At 38.5% G+C, this 17,226-nt stretch overlaps 2 protein-coding genes across 2 annotated transcripts; both read right to left on the reverse strand.

Annotated features, from left to right (window-relative positions):
• Positions 1 to 464: 464 nt before the first annotated feature.
• On the reverse strand, positions 465 to 6,413 carry gja3 (gap junction protein, alpha 3). Its single transcript, XM_030125303.1, has 3 exons — positions 6,330 to 6,413; positions 5,651 to 5,712; positions 465 to 4,634 (listed from the first exon to the last, which is right to left on the reverse strand). The coding sequence occupies exon 3, from the start codon at positions 4,597 to 4,599 to the stop codon at positions 3,187 to 3,189; it is 1,413 nt and encodes a 470-aa protein (XP_029981163.1). The 5' UTR covers positions 4,600 to 4,634; positions 5,651 to 5,712; positions 6,330 to 6,413; the 3' UTR covers positions 465 to 3,186.
• A 3,949-nt stretch (positions 6,414 to 10,362) lies between these two features.
• Positions 10,363 to 17,226, reverse strand: gjb8 (gap junction protein beta 8). Its single transcript, XM_030125305.1, has 2 exons — positions 17,089 to 17,226; positions 10,363 to 11,747 (listed from the first exon to the last, which is right to left on the reverse strand). Exon 2 carries the CDS (start codon positions 11,709 to 11,711, stop codon positions 10,902 to 10,904), a length of 810 nt encoding a protein of 269 aa, XP_029981165.1. The 5' UTR covers positions 11,712 to 11,747; positions 17,089 to 17,226; the 3' UTR covers positions 10,363 to 10,901.

Consider the following 17,226-nt stretch of genomic DNA (forward strand, 5'->3'; position numbering starts at 1 on the left):
GAGACTGTTTTACATTAGCTGTTAAACAAAAGAAATGAGCTGTGTACATGAACTGAGTTGATGAGTCTGAAAAGGAAAGGCGACATGTAGCTGAAAATCTATGTTTGTTTGTTATTCAGTGTGATAAATAAGTAAATATATGTCCGATAAGCTCTAATATGAGTTGTATGATATGTGATGTGTGAGCTGAACCTCCGGCTGTGACTTAAACCTGTTCTTGGCACTTGTGACCAAATTTGATGGTGAAAATCAGTATTATTTGGATGTTTTTACCACAATGTCCAGCCTTGACAAAGTGATGAAGTCCATCTGACATCTCAGTGCCTTTTGTTCCAAATCAATGTCTTAATAAAAGTCTACACCAAGACAACAAATATGGTACAAAAAATTTATTTAGTAACAGTTTTGTAAACATTTGAGGTAAATGAACATTTACATCAACTTGTTCTTACAAAAGAATCATTCATACACAAGGCACTTCTTTTGTTTAAGACAGCATTGAAAACAGGTTGCTGTTCTGAGCATTGTGAGATGGTTCCTACTCCCTGACGAGCCAGAGAAATCATGCTCTGCATGAAACGTAAGAGGAGAGAGTTTGGAGGAGTCACAGGAACGACGGGCTTTGAACACAACATCTTGTCAGGGCTTCGTATGCAGGGTTAGGGAAGGGCCAGCTACCCAGCTAACATTCTCTCAACAGCAGAGTTATGACATCTAACCAGAGTCCAACCAGTCTGTGAGAACATACTGAGTGAACACGCAGAAAACTACCCCATCTGGTTTCTCTCTCGCTCTCTCTCTCTGTTGTTTTTTTAATTCTCCAAACTCAGCGATATCACTTTCAGATCATGAGCTTGAAATAAATAACAGTTCTTTTTTAATACTGCCTTTTCTGTGAAGAGCCACTGTATTTTACTTTTAAGACATTGTTTTTTTCCTTTGAGGATCAGAGATTGGCAGTTTGGTGTCACTCTCTCTCTTTCTCTGTCTATTACTACTAATAATAGCATCATAGAACAGCATTTTTCTTTCCTAAATGTGCAAATCTTTATCAACCACTAAAATGTAAACTTTAGGAATCAAAAACAAATGCAGATAACAAAGATTTCTGTCATTTTGAACAATAAACATGCATGGGGAGGGGCAGGTTTTACCTATGAGATGTTCAGATGTTTATTTGCCTCTTGGAGTGTTGCCGTTTGCACGCTGTTATATAAGCAACTGAAGTAAGATACAGTATGTCACATGTCTATATGGGTACAGACACTCATGCGCCATACAGTGCTATTATGTGTAACCCTCTATGGAAAGAGTAAACAGCTGGTAACACTTTTCACTGCTCTTATCCCAGTGTATTAGCCTGCACATTAACGTCTGGAGAATGAGTGAAAAAAAAGTACAAAATCTCCTTAAGGTAATGATGATGTAATTACCCATGAATGCAGGTCTGTGACCTAGATCATTACATTTTCACACAGTCATAGTGTGTGTATTCACACACTCTCACAACACTCTCCCAGAGGTTAACGCTCAGGGTAACACAGTGGATTAAGGTTGCTGTTTTTGTGCCCAGGTGGGTTGTGAATGAACCAAACAGCACACTAACACGTTACAGACTGATGACTGTGGCTGCTGAGGAATTCAGATCAAAGTTTGTGTTCCTGAAGATCTCTAAGAATCATGATAAACACAACAAAAAAGGAGCCATCAAGGTCGGCCACACCCTGATGTTTGGATGCAACACCAGCCATTTTGTCTATTTTTTAAAATTGTAGATGTTTCGCAATCACAAACTGACTACAGGTAGGCAATTTATGAGTAAAATTCAATTCAGTTTTTAAAAAAATAGCACTTTTCAGAATAAAACCAATGAAAAAGCACATGAAACATGTGAGAGTGAAAATTGTTAAACTCTCAAAGTTGCTCTCAGGTGTGATTAAAAAGGGGATTGTGGATCTGGTCTAACTAAAAATATTAGGAGCTTCAACTCAAACCATCCAGCTTTGGGAGCTCATTTTTGGTGAATACATGTTGTATAATATTTCAAGATATTTTAAAGGTAACATCTTGTCATTTTTGCATGTAGTGGAGAGCATTTTTCTTTGCAGACATGGTAATTAAAGGCAACACTGACAGAGGCAGGCATTAGGGACTTGGCTCCTATTTTCCTCTGTAGTAACCTAAGAGTGTGATGGGAAGATTTTGATCTCTATGTTGTAGACACTACCGTTTGTAAAAGACCCATGTGCATGTAAGCATTGTAGGAATGACTTCTAGCAGCAGTACTGACCCATATCCAGTGTCTGTTTGTTTTGTCTTTGGTGACAGATTTGTCAGTGAATCAGTGAGTTGTAGGGCTACACATGCTAGCATGCACAACCACAAGGAACACGATATGTGTAATGTTGATTAAAAAACTAATTCCTGAATGAACTATGTTCATAACAACAAGCGTATGGCAAAACTCAGGAGGAGCTGCAGCAGGTGTTCCAGGTCAAAGGTCAAATGCTGCTGACATGTAGTGCAGAACGTGCAGTTCACATTTGCGCCAAACCAGATATATGTGCGAATGATCTGGCCACACGTCAAGTAACTGATCTGTACAACATCGCAAGTTTCCGCCACATAAAATAAAAAAAAATACACAGTCATCACTTTGACAAATGATTGTATTCATTTGTGAGAAACAGTCCTTTAGGCTTTAGTCTCAACAAAAAGAAAAAAAATAGATAAACACTGTGAGATCGTCCCCCAAAACCAAACATGTTGGTCAGATGTGTCCATGTCCAATGCAGATATATGACGTCACAATGTCCTTCAGTCCATCTGCCACTGTGCAGAGCCCTCGGACTAGCACTGCATTATCACACTTTGTGTGCATGATTTAAGACCATCCAGAAAAACAAACCTTGTCTCGTCTACTCTACAACTCACCGATTGCACTAAACCAAAGACCGCTGCTGATGAAGCCATTTTCACATTTGCCTATGCTCTGTTTTCTGCTTTCTTGTCTCTTGTCGCCTATTCTTACTGAAGTTTTTTTGGTGTTTTTGTTTTTTAATTTTTTTGTTATTTGTTTTATTTTAGTGTGATTTTTTTACTGAGAATCACTGTGTGTGAGGGTGGATTTGGGGGAAGCAGGTGTTGTTTGGGGAAGGTCTAGGGAGGTTTAAGGGCTGAAGTTACTCAGACCGCCAAGTCGTTCGGCCTGGCCCTGACGCTGCTGCTCTTGCTGGCCCGACTGAGCCGCCGTGGATCCGTGCTAACCGTTACTGGCGGCTCATGCATCTCCACTGTGGTGGTGGTGATGTGACCCTCCTCTGGCTCACTCTTCCCCCCACCCCAGCTGCCTGCATTAGAGGCTGAGCCGGGGCTGCTGCTGCTGCTGCTGCTGGAGGCAGCTGTGGTTGTGTTGGTGATGCTGGTGTTACTTGTGGGCAGGAGCAGCGCAGCATCAACAGGCTGCTGCTGCTGCTCATTGTTAGTGCTGCTGGAAGAGGAGGAGGGGGAGGGGGAGGTGGCCTTCATCTCACGAGTCTGCTGCTCGGTGGCCAGGTTGGCCCAGTTCTGCTGCGTGGCCAACCTATGGTTGTTATTGTTGCTGATGTAGTAGTGGGAGGAGGGGGAGTTCTGGCGAAGGGAGTCCCCCTGCTGGAGGTCGTCCATCTTGAACTCTGCTGACGGCATGGCCGCCGGGCCCATTGGGGGCAAGAACGCCCCGCTGCCTGCTGTCACATCCGTGTAGTTGGGAGGGTAGCTGAGGCTGGAGGGGGCAGTTCTGGAGGCTGAAGCCAAACACTCAGGCTCCACAATGTCGGCGTGGTGCAGCGACTCATGGTCAGGTGCAAACTCATTTGTCATGCCCTGTTTCACTTTCTTCCATCCAAGGTGATAGATCTCTAACAAATTCAGCAAAAGAGACACGCAAGCCACTACAAGCATAAATATAATAAAAATAGTCTTTTCAGTGGGCCTCGAAATGAAGCAGTCCACAGTGTTGGGGCAGGGCCAACGTGCACACTTGTACAGGGGTCTCAGCTGGAAGCCATAAAGGAAATACTGGCCCAAAATAAAACCCACTTCAAACAGGGTCTTAAAAATAATGTTGAACACATAAGTACGCAGTAATGCACCTCTGATACGGATTTTGCCGTGCTCGTCCCTGATAGGTGGCTTCTCCTTCTTGCCCCCTCCGCCTCCAGTTTCTCCACCATTTTTATAAAGGAGTTCTTTCTCCTCTTGGAATCTGTTCGCTTTGCGCATCTCCTCCTCCTTCTCTTTCCGCTTCTCCTCCATGCGCACGATGTGCAGTACGTGGCCCAGGTAGATGAGGGTCGGCGTGGAGACGAAGATGATCTGCAGCACCCAGAAGCGGATGTGCGAGATAGGGAAGGCCTCATCGTAGCAGACGTTCTCACAACCGGGCTGTTGGGTGTTGCAGGTGAAGTCAGACTGCTCGTCACCCCAGACCTCTTCAGCTGCAGCCCCCAGCACCAGGATCCTGAAGATGAAGAGGACAGTCAGCCAGACTTTGCCTATGACCGTTGAGTGCTCCTGAGCGTTCTCCAACAGCCGCCCAAGAAAGCTCCAGTCGCCCATGCTTCAAGATTTCTAGCCTATGGAGAAAGTACAGGCTGGAGTGGACAAAAGAGAAAGGAAACAGAGAAACGGAGAGTGAGAGTGTGACAGAAAGTTAAAAAAGTCAGTGAATGTGCTCAGAGCTTAGCATCACCCAGGCCTTACCCTAAACTCTCCGCACATTCGAACACACATGAAGACACACTGATGAACGACGAGGTGACCAGACGGACACATATTTTTCTTTTACATAAAATACCGAACACAAAACTGCACAACGAAAGCACCCGGCTATCTAATGAAATCGAAACACCACCTTCCCTTTCAACCCAGATGCTTTTTAGCAGCTCATATACTGTATAGGCCACCTGTTTGACTGAACTCTAGTTCACTCTGCCTTTTTTCTCTGTCTCTCTATGTCAGGCTGGTCTCTCTCTCTCTCTCTCTCTCTTTCTCTCTTTCTCTCTCTCTCACCTGCTCGCTCCAGTGCTCAGCAGGCATGTGCTGAGATCAACATTATAATGTTCGAAAACAGCATTTAGCAGAGATGGGGCTCTGGTGTGGCACATGCACACACACTGACCAACAAATACTGACACACACACTCAACTCCCACCCGTCCTGTCTCGGCCTGTTTACTGTAAAATCAAACAGAAAAAAATGACTCTGACTGTAAAGTAACTGTCACAAATATTGGTGAAATCAGAAAAATTAAGCTGTTTTAATGACTTAAGACCTGAGATGATGAGATGAAACAGTCAAAACCACAATATATCTTCAATAAACCAAAAAACTTGTAATTTTATCATTTAAGCTACTAATCTTTTTAGTAGTATGTCTGTTATTAGGCCTTTTTAATCTTCCTCATCTTTGAAGTGAACCAACAGATGAATAACCACTAAATGTAGTCTGACTTAAACCTTTAAAGCTGACTTTAAATTTAATTAAATCCAGGAAAGTACAGTATTTCATATTGTCCGGGTGATAAAGAGGTGATAAAAAGCATTTAGAGAGCTAATCTCCATTCTGCAAACCCAACACACATAGACACACAGAAGAGAGGAAAACTTACTAAAATATTCTTGTATTAAAGGTAATAAATCCATCGACTAGGGTTCACAATATGTATGACACCTGGAAGAGAAAAGCATCAGTCAAACAGCAGTTTAGGAACTTTCATTAGATGGTAAGTGCTAGACAAAAGCACATAAAAACAGAAAAGATAGAAAAAAAAAGTGTTTATCAGTAAATAATATCAGTTTTAACTTAAAAAAAAAAAAAAAAAAAAAACCACCATGGCTTTTTATTGACAGTTAATGGCACAAAATGTACAATCTGAGATAAACAGATCTGATATTACCAAGTCTTCAGTGGCTGATTCTATTAAAACAAATCCAAAGGTCGTGTTTACCGTTTGACCTTGTGGCATAACTTTTTGTGACTTTCTCCAAGTTGTCAGGTATTTGCGGTATTTATTTCTGATGGTGAATGTAACAGACAGGTTCAGGCCAGGTTCAAATACAAAGCCATACCTGCCATCCTGACAATACAGACTGTGCCAGAGTCCACAGACTCCCTTTAAGCGCCGCAAGCTTTGTCTGGCTTTTGTCTCATACTTGTTGCGTAAAACTGACTCTTAATTATCTGATAATAAAAAAAAAAGTCTTCTCTTCATTTACTTTACTCTTATTTACAGTTCAGCAAATGGAACCACTCAGGTGTGTGTGTGTTTGTGTGTGTATGAGCCATACCTTTAGACTGGAGATGTCATACTTAAATAGGAAAACCAAATCCATTTGCCATCACTGGTGCCATCATTTGAGTGCGTCGAAAGCGTAAAGACCTCCCGCGGCTGCTGCAGCGACCCTCCCTCTGTCTCCCTGATCCCAAAACCGCAACCTGCCACCTCTCTGACAGCTCAACCAACTCTTTTTTAAAACAAACTCATTCATGCACAAACTACTCCACGCGTGGCCTGCCTGTCCTGTCTGCCTTTCCCCCAGGCCCGTAACTTTGCGCAGACAACTTTTCTTCTGTTGCTGTTAGTTTGTGGAGGCGGCTGGATGTCGGAGATGGGGCTTGGTTAAACGGAGCTGCCTCCCGTTTCCAGCCATGTCTGGACTGTCACATTGTGTGACCATGCATGAGTGAATCCACAGAGTCATCAGCCTGTCCGGAGTCACACCACGCCCCTGCAAACCTCCCCAAAATGCGCGCAAAAGGTGACCAATATACTGTATGCCCCAAAACCTGCCCCCAAACCGGCCACACATGTAGTCCAAAACTTCCTCTATATATAAATCACTTCACATATTGCTCATGAATTGTCTAAAAAAATAAAAAATAAAAGGCGAATATGTATTCCTATTCAGAAGTTACATTTGTTGAAGTAGATTTAAAAGTGACTATACTGTATATGAACTGAAACCACATATAGAGCACAAAAAAGTTAAATATAATGAAAGGAACATTTCTAAGTTTGTAGCTACATTTTAATATTCTCACACAGACATATATCACATGTGTTTTAACATATTTACATTATGTAAACACAAATTCTCTTTCTCTTAACAGACTTATGAACAGTGCATGTAATAATGCAATAAATATATAAAATGACATATTTATTCATATATATTTAATGTGCTCACCAGGTTTTGATATTATAATTATTGTTTTAAGTTTTAATCACTGTATATGATCATGCCTTTCTGTGAAGCCCTGTGAGGCAACTTTTTTGTGATATTGGGCTCTATAAATAAAATTGAATTGAATGTCTGGCATTACAGACAAAATAACATGGGATCTGAAGTTAAGAATTGTGGTAAAGGAGAAAAATAATTATATAATATTAACATTTGAAGGAATCACCTAAAAACCTTCCTTAAACCTAAATGCCATTAAGCAACATGAAGTTCTACCTCTATATGTCCTCACCTTAACTTCCTAAAAACACACGCCCCCAAAACAAAACCCACCAAACAGTTGAGTTTTTGATTTATGAAAAATGTCCTGAAGAACAAGACTTTATTGATCAAAGTGCACGTGTAATATTTCAGGTACAAAACACAATAATCACAAACATTTAACTCCTTCATTTCATTATTTAAAGCAATCTGTCCATTAGTGTCTGACTACAGAAACTACAACATGACAGAAATCTGACAAAAAAACCCCAAACATGTTATTTAACAAAAACAATGTCAGACTGGAGTGATTACCACTCAAACTTAAAGACAATGTCCATTATACATTAGTGTTCACAAACAGCATCGAACTGTCATTTTTGATGCAACAGGCAGCAAGGGTCAAAGGTTAAGCAAGTTTAACACATGCTTTGTATGAGGCATTTTTGTTCTGTGATTGAGTTTTTTCACTCTGATCCATCAGTATGTAACACAATACGTTTGCATAAGTTGCTGCAGTTACATAACGTCATCTTTTTGTAGATTTTCTCATTAAAATGCTAGAACTGATACATCCATACATCTCACATACACCTTCACTGTTTTCGAACCATCAAATATCATGTGGTCACACAAGGCGTCTTCTAAGAACAACACAGATGTGGCTAATCAAGTTAAGTTATTCTTGGATGAAGGTGGGACAAAGACATTGGGTTCTTAATCTGCTGTGGTTCCTCACATTCAGAGGACGAGCAGTGATTAGTGCGGCGGCTAAAATAAGGTACATGCTGAAAGCTGATACAGCCAGCTGGGGTCAGTACAACCACAACAATACACAAGTCCAGTAACACAGGAGCCGGTCCACACTGAACAGGACACCTTCAGGGCAGTGTTTCATACAACACAACTACAAACAGCAGTCACAACAATGGTAGAAACAATCACTATAAAGATATTAGAGTCAACGGGAGGCCAAAAGAAATGTTGAAAAATGTAAAATATACCAAAAACAATTATTAAAATAACTATACACACAAAGCATTGATTCATATCTGTTCATCACTATATTTTCTTCACAAATTGAACCTACACTCATGACAAACACCATTCAAACACCACTCAGTGATGAATATTTCAGTGTTTTTGCTTCTTCGCAATATTTGATCTGCTGATAAATTTTATCATTATATTTACAATTAAATACTACATATATTCACAATATTGTTTGTTGGGGAGGTTTTCTAAAGTTTAAGCATACAGTGTTTTCTCCAAGATTGTCTCATTGTATTTAGGTTATTTTGCAAATAAACATGCAGTTTATACATTTCAGTTCAAGTAGACGACATGATGTTTTAATGTAAGCTCAGCCACATGCAACATTATAACTAGCAATCCCCTGTTTTCTGACAGGTTATTCTAATATTTATTAGCACGCAGCAAAACTAGCAGTACTCTCACAAACTCATTTAACAATAAATCTGTGAACATAAGTTCATACTACAGTCATATGATTCAGTATAGAAGGATCATAAAAAATTCAACTGTTTTTTTATATAATAAATCAGCAAGTTATGTTATGTCATCTGTTGTAAACTAGACACTAAAACACTAAATGTTTAAGGCACTTCTTCTGCATCACTTCATTAGTTCTCAAACTTCCTCTGATACATCATAACATTCAACAATAAACCACTAGATGTCAGCATAGACTAGTTTTTCACTTGTCATGCCAGAAACCTCAAAATAAATTAAAACAAAGCACTGATCAAAATTTATCCATCAGCGAAGGGAGAAAAGTAAGCATCTTCTTGTGATAATGTGGAAGGTAACACTTTTTAGTAAGGGCATAAATCATATATTTAAGTAATCATCATCTAATCCATGAATAAAGATGATTTAATGCAGGACGTTACATGAATTCATGTTTCCACTGAGTAATGACTAAGTCACTTCATATTTACTTAGTGATCATTTAAAGAATATTAAAGCAATTATTTCATACATGATATGGGATTAAGTTAGATCAAGTTTAGTCACATAAAATTCTCCACTTTAACCCTGGTACATTTTAATCATTTAAAATTATGGTGTTCAACTGAGTAAAATGAAAACTTCAAATTCAGATGACTAAAATATGACTACAACTAAATGGCATTTCTATCAAAACTAAATCAAAAAGCAAAAAAAGTTTTAAGGAAATGAAACCCATTTATATTTGAACGACTGAGTTAACATTCCTTAACTTGTGACCAATCATATGAACTGAAATTAAATTGATCATTTGTTACTGGTAAGAAACAGAAATTTCTGATACATCCATGAATTAAAGGGGTCATATTCTGCTAAACCCACTTTTATTAGTCTTTGGTTCATTTATTTGTGTATTTGGACCCTAATAGTTCAAAAAGTTTGAATTTGAACCCTCCAGGTGCTGCAAAGCTATCTTTGTATTCATTTGGCAAAAAACAAGTGGATTTCTACAACCAGTTTTAATTCCTGCTTAACTTTTTACGTCTATAACTAGTTACGTCATGACATTTACACATATAAGGTCAAGACTTCTGGCAAACATTTCTCCAAGTACGACATAATTATTTGTCAGCAGCAGCAGTTGTAGTCCATACTGAAAATCTGTCCAAACTTCAAGCCGATTACCTAAAACGTTCAGTTGTTGGCTGAACAGGACAGAGTAGCACTGTCAACAACCAGGAGGGGGTGGGGTGTTAAGTGGCTCATTTGCATTTAAAGGGCCAGCGCTCAAAATGACCTTCCTGGTGTCATTACTCAGAAATAGGGTTGAAAATGGGCCTGCGGAGGTGAATTAATGGAGAATTCAGACCCAAGCATAGCATTTACAGTTTATGTAGACCACAGGGAAAAGTTTTAAAATGAATAATTCCATTTAAAAAAAAAAAAAAAAGCAAAATATCACTCCTTTAAGGATTATGCAAATACATGATCAATATCTTTGATATGAAGTGTTAGTGGTCCACAGATGCACTGACACTACTATATGTACAGCATTCACTTCTAAAAATAAAAAGGCTGTCAAATTAAAAATCACTGATGGCAGTTTCACTACAGTTTTAATTATACTATGATTCATAGATGATGATTCATAGCCTCTATTAGCATGGAGCATCACACTGCATTCAGCAGCAAAGTTAAGTACGATGATTTCTTTAAATATAAATCTACTCTAGAAGGCAGCTCACTCAACTATAGAAGCTTCTGATTGGGTGAAATTCATTCTTCTTGTGCTAAGTTCAACTTCCCACAGTTTAAAACCTGTTTCAGAAGCTGTTTCACCTTCCCATGAGACAAAGCTTGTGGAAGCTCATGTTCAGGTTATTTACCAAACTCTAGGTTGGTTGAATTTACAGTTTATGGAACCACTTCACCACTGATGGATATCTCTCAACACATGGTCTTGTTACTGGATGAATCTGCAGAGGAAGACAGCAGCATCTCATTCTTCTTGTTCTGTAGGAGGGAGTTATCCCTGGTCCCGCTGTCTGAGTGGGTGTAAAGGTGTTTCCTCTTCTTGGCTCTGTCTGAACACCTCATGAGCGCCTTGATGATGAGGTAGCACAGCTCAGCCACATTCAGCACCATGCAGATGGCCGACGAGGCTACCATGAAGATGGTGAAGATGGTTTTCTCCGTTGGCCTGGAGATGAAGCAGTCCACCTTGTTGGGACAAGGCCACTGCTCACACTTCACCAGCCGGGGCATCTTGAAGCCATCATACACAAAGTAGAGAGCGTACATGAACCCACCCTCGAAGATGAGGCGGAAGAACAAGCTGCAGGTGTAGGTCCACCACAGAGGGCCTGTGATGGGAAGACGCCTTTTCTTCAACGTCTCCAGGTCGATTTCTGTCATCTTCTCTGTGCCGTTGGAGGCCAGCATGGTCCTCTTGTCTCCACGTTTCCTGTACGCAACATGCATCGCCACCAACAGAGCAGGGGTGGAGACAAATATAAGCTGCAGGCACCACATACGAATGTGTGAAACAGGGAAGAAGTGGTCGTAGCAGACGTTCTTGCAGCCGGGCTGCTGTGTGTTGCATGTGAAGTCAGACTGCTCATCACCCCAGACACTCTCTGCAGCCAGAACCAGAATAGTGATCCGGAAAATGAACAGAACAGACAGCCAAATTTTTCCAAGGCTGGTGGAGTGTTTGTTGACCCCTCCCAGCTGGGCATAGAGCGCCCCCCAACTCATTGTGGCAGAGAGATGAACTCTGGAGGCTCAGGCAATCTGTAAATAACAACAAGAAAACAGGAAAATTAGCCAAATTCAGCAAGTTGATGAAAGAGATCAAAGACAGGAGCGATAAATCATACATAATACACTAGAGATAGACTGACTTCAGTTTAGCCAATTAATCAGAGCATACCAACATTGTTCCAAACCATCGTATGGGCACATCTTGTCTCTGGTAGCGACAGAGCAAATTTTAAGCTTTTCAACTGGACCAGCACTCACCATGATTTGGGTTCTTAGTCTGATGATCTGTTCCATATTTACAGATCTATTATTCTGAGTTTAATGTTCTATGATCCAAATTTAGTTATGTTTTGATTGATTTAGGTACTCATTATTTTCACTGAGATTCCAGTTCTATACATATCTGGTTTGTAATAAGGTCAAAGATCATACATTTCCAACAGTGTCAAATGTTTTTTCTGGGGGGCATGAGTGTGACATTTGCTCTATGGGACAAAATTTTGGAAGTTAAAGAAGTTGAAGTTAGTCGTCAAACTGTTGACAATTCATATGTAATGAAGACGACACAACAAAAACTTAAACAAGTTTCATTTGAACTTCATATCTCCTCAAGTGCAACCTCATTATGGTCAGACTCAAGTGATTTTTATCCATTTTAATACTTCTTGACATTTTTGAAGACAGTGAAATGTGCGAAGCGGTGAACTTTTTGGTGTTGGCATCATGTATTATAGAAGATTACAGGTACATTCACTGCCACACTAAATTAAATGGTACTTTACCATCTTTACAACTGAACAGCAACTTTTTTGTTGACTTGAATAAGTTTTGATTAAAGTGAAAAACATATTTTAAAAATGAGGCCATACTCAAAACACAATCAGCTGATGACAACCTCTCTGCATCATTAATTGTATATATATTTATCTGGAAAAGGTGGAAGTTAGGTTTAAGGAAAGTAGAATAAGAGGATGACAATATTCATCCACTTCTATGTCCATCTGTGCAATCTTATTTTGCCATTTTTGTCTAGAAGATAAGGAAATAGTTTAATGGATAAAAAAAACCTAAACTTTTATTAAGAGCAAAATGAGCTGTTAAGACAGTCTCATAGAAGCCCTTCAGTCAGCTTATATAATCTTTACAGTAACATAAAGTGTATTGAGGTCTAAGTATGCCTGTGTACCATCTCTGTCATAGCTATACGATGAGCACAAACCTCAGTGTTTCTTCAGTGTTTTTTGGATATTATAGAATAAAATGTATTCTTCGGTTGTGTAGAAAGGTATTAACTAAGCACGTGCTGGCTAGAAGAATTGAAATCAGCACAGAAATATTAAAAACAAGAGAGGGACACAAATTCTAGGAGTGATATGAAAATGTTAAAGGAGTGATATTTGCTTTTTTAAATGGAATTATGGGGTGCTGGCCCTTAAAATGCAAATGAGCCACGTCACACCCCACCCCCTCTAGGTTGTTGTGGTTTTCTGTTCCATTCAGCCACTTGTGCTCGTTAATACAACCATCAACGGAACATTTTAGGTAATCGGCTCGAAGTTGGAACATATTTTTAGTATGGACAACAACCACTGCTGCTGACAAAATTATGAGAAATGTTCGTCAGAAGTCTTGACCTTATATGTGCAAATATCGTGATGTAACTAGTTATAGACGTAACAAATTAAACAGGAATTAAAATGGGTTGAATAAATCCACTCGATTTTTGCCAAAATGAACATAAAGATAGCTTTGCAGCACCTGGAGGGTTCAAATTCAAACTTTTTGAACTATTAGGGTCGAAATACACAAATACATGTACCAAAGACTAATAAAAGTGGGTTTAGCGAAATATGACCCCTTTAAATGATGATTCCACACATTTTAAACTATGTCAAATGTTCTGTTATAATTGCTAATAGGAGGAATAGAATATTTACATATGTTTTCTAAATTAGTTTTTTGGCTGTAGGATGTCAGTTTGCACCAATCTGATATGGAGGGATCAGTAGGCAGTGCTTTACCAAGTCTGCCACATTAGATATGATAAACTTGTACATGACGCAACTGCATCAAAGCGCAGTAAGAAAACCACACACTGACAGATAAAACACCACATCTTACTTACTACGGTTTAACACAAACACCTCCTGGACATGCCTGAATGATTGCAGTGATTAAATTGTGTTAGTACTACTTCACTGTGCACCTTTAGCCTCGAAAAACATGCGGAAAACACTTTAGACTGCATCATTTATAACCCCAGAGCTATGTAATGTTCACTTTCATTTCACCATAAATCACTTTCAGTTTTTGTTTGATTTTTGCTTCATATTTTAATTGTATTAATCATTCTTAATGTCGCTATATGTTTGGTGAATTATCATTTGTTGTTGTTTTTATCATTTTTCTTTTTCATTTTTTTTAAAGTTTCATTGTTATCTAAATTCACTGTTTTCTATGTTTTCTCAGTCGCATTACTAATCATTGGAGCTTTAATAAAAAATGACTGAACTAAGGTTGCTGCAATTCTTGGCTATTTATTTAAAGAGCAGAAGCTAGAGACAGGCAAAAAAATTAAAGGGAAAACCAACTTGAAGCGTCGCATTATGGTCTAGAACAGATCAGAGCTGAGTATCTTCTACTAGTCTGTGAACTGTTCTGGAGGATGAACACCACTCAGACTAAACATATTCCATCATGTAGTGTTTTGATGGTGGATGTAGAGAGGACCGTCATATCCATGTGAATTGAGAGCTGGTGACTGTGAAGGCAATAGCACATGACAACGAAATATCCTTAATCTTTACTTAAGAGGAAGTACTTTATTTATGGAATTTATGCACCTTTTTTGCCTTTTAGCAGGTTACATCTGAAATGCCTTAATGTAAAATCAAAGGAATATTCAACTTAAATTTGCTTGTGACGCTGCTTCTTGACATTTTAGCTCATGCTCAAAACTCTCAGTGCATTCAAAATATAACACACATATAATATTTGGGGATGATTATAGTATAGTATGGTAGACCTACTAAACATCTGAAGTATAAATGATTAAAACATTAATTCATTCTGCTGGAGAATGAGAAAATTCAATGCTCATATGAGCTGATTTACAGTTTAGAAAGAAAAAAGGGCTGAAGAAAAAACACCAGCCTGTTACCTACTGTTATTGTTTTCTGTTTCTGACATATTATTTTTACTGAAGGGTTCTACATATTGAAGTTGACAAATCCCCTGCACCAACCTTGAACTCTGTGCTCATGTGTTGTTGTGTCACTGTCCTGTGAGAATCTAAACAGTAAAGAAGTGTTCAGAGAACGCAAAATTCCGCCAAGCACCCCGAACGATGTGCATGTGTGGATCGACTATTTCTTTTTAAATTAAATAGTTTCAAGGTTGTTCCATACAGCAGAAAAATGTTTAAGCTTGGTACCAGTCATGTGTATGTCAAATTATATTAAATTCCAATCAATATTTGTTGAGTTATAATGAAAAATGTGTGGTAAATGGGATTTTCAGTGTTAAATTGAAATGTCCACAGAGTCCACATTCCACAGTGGATGTGGACAATTTTGTGCCAGATACAAGATATTGTTATATACTACGGGTGTATCAAATTGGAGGCGAATTGGAGTAGTTTTAAATTTTTGATGAATTTTGGAAAATTGCTCAATGAACAGAGAAAGGAAAATTGTAGATTTTGTGAACTTGCTGTGACCTTGAACTTTGGCCTCCTTGGCCCAAAATTTAATGGGTTGGTCCCAGGGCCTAGGTCTATCTGTGGGTACAATTTGGTAAAGATGGTTGGAATAGTTTCCCCGTAAAGTTGCCGACAAACAAATAAACAAACAAACACACAAAGCAAAGTGATCACAATACCTCCTGGCAGAGGTAACAACATGGGTCTCAGCTTATATGGATATGGAAGCTGTCATTTGGTCAAAGGTGGTGATCAGTGTTTATCTGTTGTGTTACATTAAAGTTGTTTTATGCATTTGCTTGACTGAAATTATGCCAATTTCAACATTGTGAGGAAGCTCAGAGTGACTCAAATCCTTCAGTTTGCCTTTTTTTTTTCAATACGAAATGAGGATTTACTGGTTTCCCTTACACAGAACGGTAAATACTTACCCTTGGTAATGTTGCAAGTATTTGGTCTGAATAAAAAAACACACTTTTAATTTAAGCACACATTGTGCTTTTTATATATTTAGCAAAAATATGACCGTACATCTCCTTTCTTCTACTTGTAATTCTTTTAATATTAATGCATCGATTTTCCATTTACTGTTTTATTTATTTTAATCTATTAATACTGTAATTTACACTTTTGTTGCTTTGAATTGAATTTTATTTTATTATTGAGACTCAATGTCAGGTTAGACTTCAATGATTTCTTAAGTATAAAGATTGATGATGATGGTGACAAAAGGGGGATGAATAACAACAAAGATAAAGCAAACAAACACCATCGGCCTCAATGTCATTTTAAATATTGGCTATGAATTTTGCCATCTGTTCAATTTTACGTCATCCTTCAGTTTATCATAAACATCCAAAATCAGTACATTTATGTGGATATCCATGATTTTCACTGAACAGAAAGGTGACTAAAAACTAAAATGAAAAGTGACTACAGCAGTCACACAAATGTAGAGGATCTAAAAGCACAATACTTGGCTCTGAGATGTAATGGAGTAGAAGTACACAGCAGCCTAAAATAGAAATACTCAAGCAAAGTACAAGTATCTCAATCTTTAAATATATAGTACTTAGTTACATTCCACCACTGTCTTAATGCTGATCAAACCCATTCAGTGACCTCTGGTGTCCTGTGGGTGGGGGCATTGTCATTCTAAAAGAGACCAGGATCTCTTCTTAGAGTTCACTTCTTTGTATGTTTATGAAGATAAATTTATAAAACATAATAAATCAGACATCAGCCTACTGTGAGGAGGACAGCAGTCATACTGTCATTCATATAGAAACTCAAGGAAAGTGATTTTATTTCTTTTACAAATGATAAAATAAAAACTAAAATGACTTAGAAGTAGTACTGACACTATATTGGACTGCTCTAAATTGTACAGTGAGTTTAATTTACTGGCATTGTCTACGAAATAGTTCCTCATCCAATTAAGACTCAAGCTTTCATATAAATAACCCAGTCAGGCAGAAATGTCACCAGTTGTAACATAATTATGTAGAAGTTCAATAATAAGCTGCATTTTCTTATTAAACACAGGAATCATGCCCAATGCTGACAGTTTTAACGCAGGTAGTGATACGTCCGCGTAGTGATACAAGACATATTAATAAAGTGCAAACATCTCCCAAAAATCCATTAATCCTCACTTTAATCTCCACTCACCTGTCTAAATAGAGCTTATCCGGTAAATTTCAGTAATTCTCCATGAAGGTACGGGGTTAATCCTTTGCGGTCTGAAGAAAATGTAAATATAAGAAGACAACTCGACCCTTGTGTTCCTCCGACTGAGGAAACACCGGA

The sequence above is a fragment of the Sphaeramia orbicularis genome, chromosome 21 (genome assembly GCF_902148855.1).
Source record: "Sphaeramia orbicularis chromosome 21, fSphaOr1.1, whole genome shotgun sequence".
NCBI lineage: Eukaryota > Metazoa > Chordata > Actinopteri > Kurtiformes > Apogonidae > Sphaeramia > Sphaeramia orbicularis.

What these genes read in the sequence shown, in the direction of transcription:
- gjb8 (XM_030125305.1), bottom strand. Translation starts at nt 11,711, where the DNA reads ATGAGTTGGGGGGCGCTCTATGCCCAGCTGGGAGGGGTCAACAAACAC.
- gja3 (XM_030125303.1), bottom strand. Translation starts at nt 4,599, where the DNA reads ATGGGCGACTGGAGCTTTCTTGGGCGGCTGTTGGAGAACGCTCAGGAG.